The 17,632-nt window shown below is 49.3% G+C and overlaps 1 protein-coding gene across 1 annotated transcript in view; it reads left to right on the forward strand.

Moving 5' to 3' along the window:
• The window catches only part of AGAP3 (ArfGAP with GTPase domain, ankyrin repeat and PH domain 3), a 158,805-nt gene extending 142,393 nt beyond the window's left edge, over positions 1-16,412 (forward strand). The window contains 7 exon segments of the mRNA XM_083186519.1: positions 8,181-8,324; positions 12,316-12,477; positions 13,207-13,361; positions 13,440-13,530; positions 14,857-15,079; positions 15,815-16,070; positions 16,147-16,412. Coding sequence (XP_083042645.1) covers positions 8,181-8,324; positions 12,316-12,477; positions 13,207-13,361; positions 13,440-13,530; positions 14,857-15,079; positions 15,815-16,070; positions 16,147-16,290 — 1,175 coding nt within the window. The 3' untranslated portion in view covers positions 16,291-16,412.
• Positions 16,413-17,632: the final 1,220 nt, after the last annotated feature.

The following is a 17,632-nucleotide window of genomic DNA, read 5'->3' on the forward strand; positions in this document are numbered from 1 at the left end:
ACCTGTCTGTGCCCATGACTCGGTTTGCCGCCACCTGTGATGACTCCTGACGCTGCTCAGATCTCTGCCTGTTGCTGCCCATGGCTCCTCCTATTACCTAATATTGGTTGCCTTGTTTCATTTATATAACCTCTTCCCATACTGCCTTCTATTAATACTACATTACTTTACAGTTGTACAATTACAACTCCTACTCCATGTAACTTCTACTCCATGCATCTTCTCCTCCACCTACTCCATGCATCTTCTCCTCCACCTACTCCATGCATCTTCTCCTCCACCTACTCCATGCATCTTCTACTCCTCGCATCTCATACTACATGCATCTTCTTAACCTACTCCATGCATCTTCTACTCCACGCATCTCCTACTCCTTGTATATTCTTCTAATACTCCACGCATCTCCTAATACATGCATCTCCCCCTCCTACTCCTCGCATCTCCTACTACATGCATCTCCTTCTCTATGCATCTCCTTCACCTACTGCATGCATCCCCTACATGCATCTCCTACATGCATCTCCTCCTACTACATACATCTCTTCCTATATGCATCTCCTCCACCTACTCCATGCATCTACATGCATCTCCTAATACATGCATTTCCTCCTACTACTACATGCATCTCCTACTCCTTGTATATTCTGCTTTTACTCCACGCATCTCCTAATACATGCATCTTCCTCTCCTACTCCTCGCATCTCCTCCTACTACATGCATCTTCTCCACCTACTCCACGCATCTCCTACATGCATCTTCTACTACAGCATCTCCCCCTTCTACTCCTCGCATCTCCTAATACATGCATTTCCTCCTCCTATGCATCTCCTCCTACATGCATCTCCTCTTACTACTACATGCATCTCCCCCTCCTACTCCTTGCATCTCCTAGTACATGCATCTCCTCCTACTACTACATTCATCTCCTACTCACATCTACTACATGTAACTTGTAGTCCATGCATCTCCTCCACCTACTCCATGCATCTCCTGCTCTATGCATCTCCCCCTCCTACTCCTCGCATTTCCTACTACATGCATCTCCTCCTCTATGCATCTCTTCCACCTACTCTATGCATCTCCTACATGCATCTCCTACTACATGCATCTCCCCTCTTACTCCTCGCATCTCCTCCTACATGCATCTCCTACTACATGTTTCTTCTACTACATGCATCTCCCCCTCCTACTCCTCACAACTACTACATGTAACTTCTACTCCATTCATCTCCTACTTCTCGCATCTTTTACTACATGTAACTTCTACTCCATGCATCATCTTCTCCTTGTATATTCTTCTTCTATTCCACGCATCTCCTAATACATGCATCTCCTCCTACTACATGCATCTCCATCTCCTACTCTATGCATCTTCTACTCATTGTATATTCTTCTTCTATTCCACACATCTCCTAATACATGCATCTCCTCCTACTACTGTACATGCATCTCCTACTCCTCGCATCTCCTCCTACTACATGCATCTCCTCGCAACCTACTATGCGTGCCACCATACCCGAAAGGGGCTTTGTTGCGCTCACCATGCTGTCTGGATCCGGCCAGTCGGGATAATGACAGTCGGGATCCCGACTGTCGGAACCCTATATTACACCTCTCCTCCACCTACTCCAAACATCTTCTACTCCTTGTATATTCTTATTCTACTTTGCGCATCTCTTAATACATGCTTCTCCTACTCCTCACATCTCCTCCACCTACTCCATGCATCTCCTACTCTTTGTATATTCTTCTTCTACTCCTTGTATATACTTCTACTCCACACATCTCCTAATACATGCATCTCCTCCTCCTTCTACATGCATCTCCCCCTCCTACTCCTCGCTCACATCTCCTACTACATGCATCTCCTCCTCCTTGCATCTCCTAATACATGCATCTCCTATTCCTCGCATCTCCTACTACATGCATCTCCTCCTCCTACTACATGCATCTCCTAATGCATGCATCTCCTCCTCCTACTTCTTGCTTCTCCTAATACATGCATCTCCTCCTCCTACTACATGCATCTCCTCCTAATCCTCACATCTCCTACTACATGTATCTCCTACTCCTCGCATCTCCTACTACATGCATCTCCTCCTCCTACTACATTTATCTCCTATTCCTCACATCTAATACATGTAACTTGTAGTCCATGCATCTCCTGCTCTCTGGATCTCCTCCACCTACTACATGCATCTCCCCCTCCTACTCCTCGCATCTCCTCCTCTATGCATCTCCTCCTCTATGCATCTCCTCCACCTACTCTATGCATCTCCTACATGTATCTCCTACTACATGCATCTCCCCTCCTACTCCTCGCATCTCCTACTACATGCATCTCCTCCTCCTCCTACATGCATCTCCTACTACATGCAACTTCTACTACATGCATCTCCCCCTCCTACTCCTCACAACTACTCCATGCATCTCCTACTCCTCGCATCTTTTACTACATGTAACTTCTAATCCATGCATCATCTTCTCCTTGTATATTCTTCTTCTAGTCCACGCATCTCCTAATACATGCATCTCCTCCTACTACATGCATCTCCATCTCCTACTCCATACATCTTCTACTCATTGTATATTCTTCTTCTATTCCACGCATCTCCTAATACATGCATCTCCTCCTACTACTGTTACATGCATCTCCTACTCCTCGCATCTCCTCCTACTACATGCATCTCCTCACCACCTACTATGCTCGCCACCGTACCCGCAAGGGGCTTTGTTGCACTCACCATGCTGTCTGGGTGCGGCCAGTCGGGATCCCGACTGTCGGAACCCTATATCACACCCCTCCTCGCATCTCCTCCACCTACTCCATGCATCTTCTACTCCTTGTATATTCTTATTCTACTTTGCGCATCTCCTAATACATGCTTCCACCTACTCCTTACATCTCCTACTCTTTGTATATTCTTCTTCTACTCCTTGTATATACTTCTACTCCACAAATCTCCTAATACATGCATCTCCCCCTCCTACTCCTAGCTCACATCTCCTACTACATGCATCTCCTCCTCCTAATACATGCATCTCCTAATACATGCATCTCCTACTACATGCATCATCACCTCCTCCTACTACATGCATCTCCTAATACATGCATCTCCTCCTTCTACTCCTTGCTTCTCCTATTCCTCGCATCTCCTACTACATGCATCTCCTCCTCCTACTACATGCATCTCCTCCTAATCCTCACATATCCTACTCCTCGCATCTCCTACTACATGCATCTCCTCCTCCTCCTACATTTATCTCCTATTCCTCACATCTACTACATGTAACTTGTAGTCCATGCATCTCCTCCACCTACTCCATGCATCTCCTGCTCTATGCATCTCCTCCACCTACTACATGCATCTCCCCCTCCTACTCCTCGCATCTCCTACTACATGCATCTCCTCCTCTATGCATCTCCTCCACCTACTCTATGCATCTCCTACATGCATCTCCTACTACATGCATCTCCTACTACATGCATCTCCCCTCCTACTCCTCGCATCTCCTACTACATGCATCTCCTCCTTCTCCTACATGCATCTCCTACTACATGTAACTTCTACTACATGCATCTCCCCCTCCTACTCCTCACAACTACTTCATGCATCTCCAACTCCTCGCATATTTTACTACATGTAACTTCTACTCCATGCATCATCTTCTCCTTGTATATTCTTCTTCTATTCCACGCATCTCCTAATACATGCATCTCCTACTACTACATGCATCTTCATCTCCTACTACATGCATCTCCTAATACATGCATCTCCTCCTCCTACTCCTTGCTTCTCCTAATACATGCATCTCCTATTCCTCGCATCTCCTACTACATGCATCTCCTCCTCCTACTACATGCATCTCCTCCTAATCCTCACATATCCTACTACATGCATCTCCTCCTCCTACTCCTCACATCTCCTACTACATGCATCTCCTCCTCCTCCTACATTTATCTCCTATTCCTCACATCTACTACATGTAACTTGTAGTCCATGCATCTCCTCCACCTACTCCATGCATCTCCTGCTCTATGCATCTCCTCCACCTACTACATGCATCTCCCCCTCCTACTCCTCGCATCTCCTACTACATGCATCTCCTCCTCTATGCATCTCCTCCACCTACTCTATGCATCTCCTACTACATGCATCTCCCCTCCTACTCCTCGCATCTCCTACTACATGCATCTCCTCCTCTATGCATCTCCTCCACCTACTCTATGCATCTCCTACATCCATCTCCTACTACATGCATCTCCCCTCCTACTCCTCGCATCTCCTACTACATGCATCTCCTCCTCCTCCTACATGCATCTCCTACTACATGTAACTTCTACTACATGCATCTCCCCCTCCTACTCCTCACAACTACTCCATGCATCTCCTACTCCTCGCATATTTTACTACATGTAACTTCTACTCCATGCATCATCTTCTCCTTGTATATTCTTCTTCTATTCCACGCATCTCCTAATACATGCATCTCCTCCTACTACATGCATCTCCATCTCCTACTACATGCATCTCCTAATACATGCATCTCCTCCTCCTACTCCTTGCTTCTCCTAATACATGCATCTCCTATTCCTCGCATCTCCTACTACATGCATCTCCTCCTCCTACTACATGCATCTCCTCCTAATCCTCACATATCCTACTACATGCATCTCCTCCTCCTCCTACATTTATCTCCTATTCCTCACATCTACTACATGTAACTTGTAGTCCATGCATCTCCTCCACCTACTCCATGCATCTCCTGCTCTATGCATCTCCTCCACCTACTACATGCATCTCCTACTCCTCGCATCTCCTACTACATGCATCTCCTCCTCTATGCATCTCCTCCACCTACTCTATGCATCTCCTACATGCATCTCCTACTACATGCATCTCCTACTACATGCATCTCCCCTCCTACTCCTCACATCTCCTCCTCCTCCTACATGCATCTCCTACTACATGTAACTTCTACTACATGCATCTCCCCCTCCTACTCCTCACAACTACTACATGTAACTTCTACTCCATTCATCTCCTACTCCTCGCATCTTTTACTACATGTAACTTCTACTCCATGCATCATCTTCTCCTTGTATATTCTTCTTCTATTCCACGCATCTCCTAATACATGCATCTCCTCCTACTACTGTACATGCATCTCCTACTCCTCGCATCTCCTCCTACTACATGCATCTCCTCGCCACCTACTATGCTCGCCACCGTACCCGCAAGGGGCTTTGTTGCGCTCACCATGCTGTCTGGGTGCGGCCAGTCAGGATCCCGACTGTCGGAACCCTATATCACACCCCTCGCATCTCCTCCACCTACTCCATGCATCTTCTACTCCTTGTATATTCTTATTCTACTTTGCGCATCTCCTAATACATGCTTCTCCTACTCCTCACATCTCCTCCACCTACTCCATGCATCTCCTACTCTTTGTATATTCTTCTTCTACTCCTTGTATATACTTCTACTCCACACATCTCCTAATACATGCATCTCCTCCTCCTTCTACATGCATCTCCCCCTCCTACTCCTCGCTCACATCTCCTACTACATGCATCTCCTCCTCCTACTACTTGCATCTCCTAATACATGCATCTCCTATTCCTCGCATCTCCTACTACATGCATCTCCTCCCCCTACTACATTCATCTCCTCCTAATCCTCACATCTCCTACTACATGCATCTCTTCCTCCTAATACATGCATCTCCTCCTAATCCTCACATCTCCTACTACATGTAACTTCTACTACATGCATCTCCCCCTTCTACTCCTCACAACTACTCCATGCATCTCCTACTCCTCGCATCTTTTACTACATGTAACTTCTACTCCATGCATCATCTTCTCCTTGTATATTCTTCTTTTATTCCACGCATCTCCTAATACATGCATCTCCTCCTACTACATGCATCTCCATCTCCTACTCTATGCATCTTCTACTCATTGTATATTCTTCTTCTATTCCACGCATCTCCTAATACATGCATCTCCTACTACTACTGTTACATGCATCTCCTACTCCTCGCATCTCCTCCTACTACATGCATCTCCTCCCCACCTACTATGCTCGCCACCGTACCCGCAAGGGGCTTTGTTGCGCTCACCATGCTGTCTGGGTGCGGCCAGTCAGGATCCCGACTGTCGGAACCCTATATCACACCCCTCCTCGCATCTCCTCCACCTACTCCATGCATCTTCTACTCCTTGTATATTCTTATTCTACTTTGCGCATCTCCTAATACATGCTTCTCCTACTCCTCACATCTCCTCCACCTACTCCATGCATCTCCTACTCTTTGTATATTCTTCTTCTACTCCTTGTATATACTTCTACTCCACACATCTCCTAATACATGCATCTCCTCCTCCTTCTACATGCATCTCCCCCTCCTACTCCTCGCTCACATCTCCTACTACATGCATCTCCTCCTCCTACTATTTGCATCTCCTAATACATGCATCTCCTATTCCTCGCATCTCCTACTACATGCATCTCCTCCTCCTACTACATGCATCTCCTCCTCCTACTCCTTGCTTCTCCTAATACATGCATCTCCTATTCCTCGCATCTCCTACTACATGCATCTCCTCCCCCTACTACATTCATCTCCTCCTAATCCTCACATCTCCTACTACAGGCATCTCCTCCTCCTACTCCTTGCATCTCCTACTCCTCGCATCTCCTACTACATGCATCTCCTCCCCCTACTACATTCATCTCCTCCTAATCCTCAAATCTCCTACTACATGCATCTCTTCCTCCTAATACATGCATCTCCTCCTAATCCTCACATCTCCTACTACAGGCATCTCCTCCTCCTACTACATGCATCTCCTCCTTCTACACCATGCATTTCTTACTACATGCATCTCCTAATCCTTGCGTCTCCTTCTCCATGCATCTTCGACTACATGCATTTTGCCTCCTATTCTTTGCATCTCCTACTGCATGCATCGCCTCCTACTCATCGCATCTCCTAAAACATGCATCTCCTACTCCTTGATATCTTTTACTACATGCTTCCCATCCTCCTACTCTTCACATCTTCTACTCCTTGCATCTCTTACTACATGCTTCGCTTCCCTCCTCCTACTCTTCACATCTCCTACTACATGTATCTCCTACTCCTTGCTTCTCCTAATACATGCATTTCCTACTACATGCATCGCCTCCTTCTACATGCATCACCTCCTACTCCTCGCATTTTCTGATAACATGCATCTCTTACTCCTTGCATCTACTACATGCATCTCCTACTCCTCGCATCTCCTTATACATGCATCCCCTCCTCCCTACTACATGCATCTCCTAATACATGCATCTACTCGAATATCCTACTACATGCATCGCCTCCTACTCTTCGCATCTCCTCCTACATGCATCACCTCCTACTCCTCGCAACTCTTAATACATGCATCTCCTAATACATGCATCTACTCCTCACATTTATTACTACATGCATCGCCTCCTACTGATCCCATCTCCTAATGCATGCATCTCCTACTCCTCGCATCTCCTCCTCTACGTTTCTCCTACTTCTCGCATCTCCTCCTCTACGTTTCTCCTACTACATGCATCTCCTACTCCTCGCATCGTCTTCTAGTCATCGCCTCTCCTAATACATGCATCTCCCACTACATGCATCGCATCCTAATCCTCGCATCTCCTACTACCTGCATCTCCTCCTCCCTATTCCTTGCATCTACTACTACATGCAACTCCTCCACCTTCATGCATCTCCTCCTTTTCCTCCATGCATCTCCTCCTCTATACACCTCCCACAGTTATTGTGACCGGGATCACACTAGAGCACACCACACACAGAGCGACTGGAGTCCCCTGCTGAGCGAGCTCAGCACACACCGCTGCACACAGTATGATGCACCCGCAATGTGTGCTGCGATCTGAGTAGAATAGACAGTGCAAGCATGGCTATCTCTGAGGGTTATGGTGGCGCGCGGGACAGTGTATTGCCAATCACTAGGGGGCATACACATGGAGCGATCTGTGCTTAGTTCTAAGCGATCTAGTCAGGTACATTGCCCCATGTGTGTGTCCCACCAACTCCAGGGAGGCAGCAAGTTCTCTCATTCATCCCATTCCGATCCACTCAGAATAATGCACATGTCACAATGACTCTTTTTCCCAATCCTCTAGGTGGCGCACATTCCAACAGCTCTCTGTCCTCTGAGCGCTCGGTCAGCGGCCTGAGCCTATCAGCTTTCAGCGGGAAGGGTGACGGTGGCGGGTTAACACAAAGGTCCTTCTCCGTCTGCAGTGGGGAACAGTGGGGGGAGACAGGTGAGATGCCATCTGGGTATGGTTGGCAGGGACTGAGTATATAGCACAGGTATATACCACTTACAGTCTCTCACACCTCATATTCCCTGTTCTGTCCTCCCCTCCTTTTCTCTCTCTCTTTGTCCTCCCTCTTTTCGGTCCCACTGCCTGCCCTCCTATCTGTCTGTGCCCTCCCGCGTTATCTGTCTGTCCATTCTTCCTCTCTCTTTTCTACCACCTTTCTTTCTCTGCCACTCTCTAGCTTTCTCTGCCACTCTCTCTTTCTCTGCCACTCTCTATCTTTCTCTGCCACTCTCTAGCTTTCTCTGCCACTCTCTATCTTTCTCTGCCACTCTCTATCTTTCTCTGCCACTCTCTAGCTTTCTCTGCCACTCTCTATCTTTCTCTGCCACTCTCTATCTTTCTCTGCCACTCTCTATCTTTCTCTGCCACTCTCTAGCTTTCTCTGCCACTCTCTAGCTTTCTCTGCCACTCTCTATCTTTCTCTGCCACTCTCTATCTTTCTCTGCCACTCTCTAGCTTTCTCTGCCACTCTATCTTTCTCTGCCACTCTCAAGCTTTCTCTGCCACTCTATCTTTCTCTGCCACTCTCTAGCTTTCTCTGCCACTCTCTAGCTTTCTCTGCCACTCTCTAGCTTTCTCTGCCACTCTCTAGCTTTCTCTGCCACTCTCTAGCTTTCTCTGCCACTCTCGCTTTCTCTGCCACTCTCTAGCTTTCTCTGCCACTCTATCTTTCTCTGCCACTCTCTATCTTTCTCTGCCACTCTAGCTTTCTCTGCCACTCTAGCTTTCTCTGCCACTCTCTAGCTTTCTCTGCCACTCTCTAGCTTTCTCTGCCACTCTCTAGCTTTCTCTGCCACTCTATCTTTCTCTGCCACTCTCTATCTTTCTCTGCCACTCTCTATCTTTCTCTGCCACTCTCTATCTTTCTCTGCCACTCTCTATCTTTCTCTGCCACTCTCTAGCTTTCTCTGCCACTCTCTAGCTTTCTCTGCCACTCTCTAGCTTTCTCTGCCACTCTCAAGCTTTCTCTGCCACTCTATCTTTCTCTGCCACTCTATCTTTCTCTGCCACTCTATCTTTCTCTGCCACTCTCTAGCTTTCTCTGCCACTCTCTAGCTTTCTCTGCCACTCTTTCTTTCTCTGCCACTCTTTCTTTCTCTGCCACTCTCTAGCTTTCTTTGCCACTCTCTAGCTTTCTCTGCCACTCTCTAGCTTTCTCTGCCACTCTCTATCTTTCTCTGCCACTCTCTATCTTTCTCTGCCACTCTCTATCTTTCTCTGCCACTCTCTAGCTTTCTCTGCCACTCTCTAGCTTTCTCTGCCACTCTCTAGCTTTCTCTGCCACTCTCTATCTTTCTCTGCCACTCTAGCTTTCTCTGCCACTCTCTAGCTTTCTCTGCCACTCTCTAGCTTTCTCTGCCACTCTCTAGCTTTCTCTGCCACTCTCTAGCTTTCTCTGCCACTCTCTAGCTTTCTCTGCCACTCTATCTTTCTCTGCCACTCTCTAGCTTTCTCTGCCACTCTAGCTTTCTCTGCCACTCTAGCTTTCTCTGCCACTCTAGCTTTCTCTGCCACTCTAGCTTTCTCTGCCACTCTCTAGCTTTCTCTGCCACTCTCTAGCTTTCTCTGCCACTCTATCTTTCTCTGCCACTCTATCTTTCTCTGCCACTCTCTAGCTTTCTCTGCCACTCTCTATCTTTCTCTGCCACTCTCTATCTTTCTCTGCCACTCTCTAGCTTTCTCTGCCACTCTCTAGCTTTCTCTGCCACTCTCTAGCTTTCTCTGCCACTCTCTAGCTTTCTCTGCCACTCTCTAGCTTTCTCTGCCACTCTCAAGCTTTCTCTGCCACTCTAGCTTTCTCTGCCACTCTCTAGCTTTCTCTGCCACTCTCAAGCTTTCTCTGCCACTCTCTAGCTTTCTCTGCCACTCTCTAGCTTTCTCTGCCACTCTCTAGCTTTCTCTGCCACTCTCTAGCTTTCTCTGCCACTCTCTAGCTTTCTCTGCCACTCTCTAGCTTTCTCTGCCACTCTCTAGCTTTCTCTGCCACTCTCTAGCTTTCTCTGCCACTCTCTAGCTTTCTCTGCCACTCTCTAGCTTTCTCTGCCACTCTCGAGCTTTCTCTGCCACACTATCTTTCTCCTCCATCTTTTTTTTCCACTCTATCTTTCCCAATCCTCTTTCCTCGCATTCCCTCTCTAATCTCCACTCTACCCCCTTCCCTTTCCTCTCTACCCCCTCTAGCTCTACTCTCTCTTTAGGTGCCCATACACGTACCAATTACCCGGTACTTTGTGTGCTAATATAGCATCGTTGTGCATGCCATGCAATGCTATTTTAGCACAAAAAGTACTGGGTAATTGGTACGTGTATGGGCACCTTTTCTCCTTTCCACTATCTATTACCTCCCTGTTTACCTCTCTTAGGGGTTTATTCTGGTTCGGCGGCTGAGCCGTAAGCGTACGTTCCGGGGGTTTTATTGATCTGCGCATGTGTACCTTCCGCAATGCGTAGGCGCGACGACTCCACAACGCTCACGGACGGTTGTTTCTGTGCAAAAAAACCTGTCCGCAAGAGTACGGTCATTGTGGGCGGCATAGGGGCGTGTTGAGGGGAGCGGCCGAAATAATGAGGAAAACTGGGCGTAAACATGGGCGTACACGGGGGTGTGCACCAAAAATGTACGGTGCTACTACCGCTCGATCGGCGGAAGCACCGTGCATTTCGGACACAAAACAGGCGGCCGCCAACCGCCACCTCAGACCACCCCTACAGATACCGCATGCCAGCGTGCGCCTGGGTTTGCTAATTTACGCTGATTACTAGTCACACACATACACCTGAATGTAATAACCAATGCTGCAGTCTATTAAGTCCAAACCATTATTTCACTACCTGCAAGCCACACACAGCACTCAAACACATTGGAAGCTTATCTTTCTACACTTCTCTACATGTAAAGGTTGGTTTCATTGTAGGTAAGATTCATTCTAAGACCTGCTTATATATGTCCAGGTAGTTATTTTATAACATCTACACCCATTCAGTAAGTGTTTTCATATACTTTAAACAGCAGCACACTCAATCTACACAAGTCGACATGTGTCAACGTTTTCACTCGAATACAAACAATTTTTTTTTCATTTTAATAAAAATACATAAAACAATAATTGAATAACAATTAGAATAAATCATTTAATTGGCTTAATCATAGTTGAAAGGCTAGATTAGCAGGTTCGTATATGTGAAGGGTATGCCAGCGTGCACGGACGTACGCTAACTCTCACGATGGGTGACATACGCTGAGTTTTCCATTGAAAACAGGCGAGACCTGTCCGTACAAGGGGGCGAATGTCGGTGTGAAAACGGAAGAGTCCCGCCCGTATACGGTGGCGTACGCTCAAGTGTACGCCACTCCCCTTTGTTGTTGTTTGTGGCCGTCCGTATGCGGATGTTTTGTGGGTGGACTTTCGCTCAATGTCCGCGTACGGTAAACGTACGCTGATACGGAACGTACGTAAGTTTGGCCGCTGCAACCAAAATAAGGCCCTTAATCTCTTTCTCTACCTCCTACCCCTCTCCCTTTCTGGCCCCCTACCCCTCTCCCATTCTGGCCTCCTACCCCTCTCCCCCTCTCCCTTTTATCCTCTCCCTTTCTGGCCCCTCTCTCTCTCTCTATCTTTCTGGCCTCCTCTTTCTTTCTTTCTGGCCTCCTCTCCCTCCATCTATCTTTCTGGCCTCCTACCTCACTCCCTTTTATCCTCTCCCTTTCTAGCCTCCTCTCTCTCTCTTTCTGGCCCCTCTCTCTCTCTCTCTCTCTCTCTTTCTTTCTGGCCTCCTCTCTCTCTCTCTTTCTGGCCCCTCTCCCTCTCTATCTTTCTGGCCTCCTACCTCACTCCGTTTTATCCTCTCCCGCTCCTCTCTTGCACGTCTGTTCCCACTCTTTAGTAACTAACTCACGTGTTGCATCTGTTGTTTCCTATTCTGTTAGGTTTGTCTCCCAGTGATACTCTTAATCCTGCTTCAAATATTGTGGGTACCGCAAGCCCCAAACTAGATCCTCCACCTTCTCCTCATGCCAACCGCAAAAAACACCGCCGAAAAAAGAGCAGTGGCCCCCAACGCCCAGAGGGCATCCCCACTACAGGAGAGGGTATTGGTCATTCTGCCATGTGTGCCCTGTGCTGTACACACAGTAGGGATCAGAGTCACACTGAGGACAGGTGTAGGTGATATATGCACAGTAGGGATCAGAGTCACACTGAGGACAGGCTTAGATTATGTATACACAGTAGGGATCAGGGTCACACTGAGGACAGGTGTAGGTGATATATGCACAGTAGGGATCAGAGTCACACTGAGGACAGGCTTAGATTATGTATACACAGTAGGGATCAGGGTCACACTGAGGACAGGTGTAGGTGATGTGTACACAGTAGGGATCAGAGTCACACTGAGGACAGGTGTAGGTGATATATGCACAGTAGGGATCAGAGTCAAACTGAGGACAGGCTTAGATTATGTATACACAGTAGGGATCAGGGTCACACTGAGGACAGACGTAGGCTGATGAATACATAGTAGGGATCGGGGTCACACAGAGGACATGTGTAGGTGATGTGTACACAGTAGGGATCAGTCACATGGAGGACAGACATAGGCTGATTTATACAAATTAGGGATCAGGGTCACACAGAGGATGGCTGTAGGTGATGTATACACAGTAGGGATCAGTCACACAGAGGATGGCTGTAGGTGATGTACACGCAGTAGGGATCAGGGTCACACTGAGGTCAGACATAGGCTGATGTATACACAGTAGGGATCAGATAGATGATGAAGATGAGGTGGAATAACTCACACTCTCTTCCACCCAATGTAGAACCTGAGGAATCCTTTGGCTTTGTCATTGTGTCCCTCACTGGTCAGAGCTGGCACTTTGAGGCATCTCTGTATGAGGATCGGGAACTTTGGGTTCAGGCCATCGAGAGCCAGATCTTGGCTAGTCTACAGGGCTGCGAAAGTACAAAGAATAAGGTAAAGTGACCCAAATTCCTTATCCAATAATGTTCTCCCTGCCATGGCATGCTCATCGTCTGAGTCCTCTCGTTGCAGACGCGTCTCGGCAGTCAGAGCGACGCTCTCGCCATCCAGTCTATCCGGAGTGTGAGAGGGAACAGCATGTGTGCAGATTGTGACACCCCTAGTGAGTAATCGTCTGTCCCCTTCCCCACCTCTCTTCTTCCTCCTCATGGTTCCCCACGGCTACCTCCTCTCGCATCTCCCCATGCCTCCATCCCTCACTTAAAACATCTCCCCACGCCTCCCTCCTTCCTCCTCTTACATCTCCCCACGCCTCCCTCCTCTCACATCTCCCCATGTCTCCATCCTTCTTCCTCTCACATCTCCCCACGCCTCCCTCCTTCCTCCTCTTAAATCTCCCCACGCCTCCATCCTTCTTCCTCTTACATCTCCCCATGCCTTCATCCCTCACTTAAAACATCTCCCCATGCCTCCCTCCTTCCTCCTCTTACATCTCCCCACGCCTCCCTCCTCTCACATCTCCCCATGCCTCCCTCCTTCCTCCTCTTAAATCTCCCCACGCCTCCATCCTTCTTCCTCTTACATCTCCCCACGCCTCCATCCTTCTTCCTCTTACATCTCCCAACGCCTCCCTCCTCTCACATCTCCCCACGCCTCCCTCCACTCATATCTCACCATGCCTCCCTCCTCTCACATCTTCCCATGCCTCCCTCCTTCCTCCTCTCACATCTCCCCATGCCCCCCCCCCCCTACGTCTACTTCCTCACACATCTCCCCACGCCTCCCACCTTCCTCCTCTTGCATCTCCCCACGCCTCCCACCTTACTCTTCTCACGTCTTCCCACGCCTCCCACCTTCCTCCTCTCACATCTCCCCATGCCTCCATCCTTCTTCCTCTCACATTTTCCCATGCCTCCATCCTTCCTACTCTCACATCTCCCCACACCTCCCACCTTCCTCCTCTCACATTTCCCCATGCCTCCTTATGTCTACCTCCTCACACATCTCCCCACACCTTCCTGCTCTCACATCTCCCCATGCCTCCCACCTTCCTCCTCTCACATCTCCCCACGCCTCCCACCTTCCTCCTCTCACATCTCCCCACGCCTCCATCCTTCTTCCTCTCACATCTCCCCACGCCTCCCACCTTCCTCCTCTCACATCTCCCCACGCCTCCCACCTTCCTCCTCTCACATCTCCCCACGCCTCCCACCTTCCTCCTCTCACATCTCCCCACGCCTCCATCCTTCTTCCTCTCACATTTCCCCATGCCTCCTTATGTCTACCTCCTCACACATCTCCTCACACCTTCCTGCTCTCACATCTCCCCACGCCTCCCACCTTCCTCCTCTCACATCTCCCCACGCCTCCCACCTTCCTCCTCTCACATCTCCCCACGCCTCCATCCTTCTTCCTCTCACATCTACCATCACCTCCCTCCTTTCTCCTAAATGAATAAATGGTCCTGAACTTTCTTACTGTTTTGTAGATCCAGATTGGGCGAGTCTGAACCTTGGTGCCTTGATGTGTATAGAATGCTCTGGAATTCACCGCAATCTGGGGACACACTTGTCTCGTGTCCGATCTCTGGATTTAGATGACTGGCCAGTGGAGCTCACAATGGTCATGATGGCGATTGGAAATTGCCTGGTCAATGTTGTCTGGGAGCACTCCATAGAGGGTTATAACAAGCCAGGTCCAGATAGTGCCCGGTAAGTGGAATCTGTCTGCAGTAATATGGTGGAGTCCAACAGATCCCCAGTGGTGTGCCTGTAGCACAATGTGACGTCCGGCTATTACTGTCTGAGATCCCTACTGCCTATAATTGCATCTAGCCTTTGAGTTTTGCCACCCTGGTGCTTATTTTATTGTCATGTCTGCTACAGCAGTGTGTATATGACTTGTCCTTGTCTTGTATTGTAAATAATTGTCTTCTTACCTGCACTCTGTATCGTACCCATCTGACTGACTGCACCCTGTGCCACACCCATTTTGCTGGCTGCACCCTGTTCAACACTCACTGTGCTGTGTGCCACGCCCATTTCGCTGACTACACTGTGTGTCACGCCCGTTTCACTGACTGTGTTGTGTGCCACGTCCGTTTCGCTGACTGTGTTGTGTGTCACGCCTGTTTCGCTGATTGTACTGTGTGTCATGCCCATTTCACAAGCTGCACGGTGTGCTACGCTCCTTTCGCTGACTACGGTGTCACATCCGTTTCGCTGGCTGGGCTGTGTGTCACATGCATTTTATTGCCTGTATTGTGCGCCACACCCATTTAGCTGCCTGCTCATTGTGCCACGCCCGTTTTGCTGTGCGCCACGTCATTTTGCACATAGCGCAGTCAGCGAAACAGGCACGGCACTGTGTGCCGCTGCCATTTCATTATGTTCATTCTGTACCATTCAGTCTCACGTTTATTGTCACCTGCCTTTTATTGTCCTCAGAGAAGAGAAGGAATGCTGGATCAGAGCGAAGTATGAGCAGAAGTTGTTTCTGTGCCCTCTTCCGGCATCTGATGTGCCACTCGGACAGCAGCTGTTACGGGCTGTTGTGGAGGATGATTTACAAATGGTGGTTACGCTGCTTGCTCATGGTACCAAGGAGGAGGTAAACGAAACATATGGTGATGGAGATGGACGGTCAGCTCTTCATCTGTCAGCAGGGATGGCCAATGTCGTCTGCACACAGCTGCTGATATGGGTGAGCTTCTGGACTGTCAGGGTGATCTACAGCTAAGAACAACCCATTCTAACATTTGTCTCTTCTCTTTCTGCAGTATGGTGTGGATGTGCAATGCTGCGATGCCCGAGGTCTGTCGCCACTTGCATATGCTCGCAGAGCCGGCAGTACAGAATGTGCAGATCTTCTACTCATGTATGGCTGTCCTGGCGACAACTGCAGCCCAACACCTGGTCTGTGACTGCTGAGAACCACCCGGTCACCTGCTGTATGACTGCCGAGAACCACCTGCGCCTGGTCACCAGCTGTCGGACTGCCGAGAACCACCTGTGTCTGGTGACCTGCTCTGTGACTGACTAGAACCACCTTCGCCTGGTCACCTGCTCTGTGACTGACGAGAACTACCTGCACCTGGTCACCTCATCTGTGATTGCCGAGAACCACCTGCGCCTGGTGACCTGCTCGGTAACTACTGAGAACCACCTGCGCCTGGTGACCTGGTCTGTGACTGGCCAGAACCACCTGCACCTGGTGACCTGGTCTGTGACTGACGAGAACCACCTGCTCCTGGTGACCTGGTCTGTGACTGACGAGAACCACCTGCGGCTGGTGACCTGGTCTGTGACTGACGAGAACCACCTGCGCCTGGTGACCTGGTCTGTGACTGACGAGAACCACCTGCGCCTGGTGACCTGGTCTGTGACTGACGAGAACTTCCTGTGCCTGGGGACCTGGTCTGTGACTGACGAGAACTTCCTGCGCCTGGTGACCTGGTCTGTGACTGACGAGAACCACCTACTCCTGGTGACCTGGTCTGTGACTGACGAGAACTTCCTGCGCCTGGTGACCTGGTCTTTGACGGACGAGAACCACCTGCGCCTGGTGACCTGGTCTGTGACTGACGAGAACCACCTGCACCTGGTGACCTGGTCTGTGACTGACGAGAACCACCTGCGCCTGGTGACCTGGTCTGTGACTGACGAGAACTTCCTGCGCCTGGTGACCTGGTCTGTGACTGATGAGAACCACCTGCGCCTGGTGACCTGGTCTGTGACTGACGAGAACCACCTGCGCCTGGTGACCTGGTCTGTGACTGACGAGAACCACCTGAGCCTGGTCATCTGCTCTGTGACTGAAGAGAACCACCTGAGCCTGGTGACCTGCTCTGTGACTGACGAGAACCACCTGCGCCTGGTGACCTGGTCTGTGACTGACGAAAACCACCTGCACATGGTGACCTGGTCTGTGACTGACGAGAACTTCCTGCGCCTGGTGACCTGGTCTGTGACTGACGAGAACCACCTACTCCTGGTGACCTGGTCTGTGACTGACGAGAACTTCCTGCGCCTGGTGACCTGGTCTTTGACGGACGAGAACCACCTGCGCCTGGTGACCTGGTCTGTGACTGACGAGAACCACCTGAGTCTGGTGACCTGCTCTGTGACTGACGAGAACCACCTGCGCCTGGTGACCTGGTCTGTGACTGAAGAGAACCACCTGCGCCTGGTGACCTGGTCTGTGACTGACGAGAACCACCTGCTCCTGGTGACCTGGTCTGTGACTGACGAGAACCACCTGAGTCT

The sequence above is a fragment of the Crinia signifera genome, chromosome 5 (genome assembly GCF_055691185.1).
Source record: "Crinia signifera chromosome 5, ASM5569118v1, whole genome shotgun sequence".
Taxonomy (NCBI): domain Eukaryota; kingdom Metazoa; phylum Chordata; class Amphibia; order Anura; family Myobatrachidae; genus Crinia; species Crinia signifera.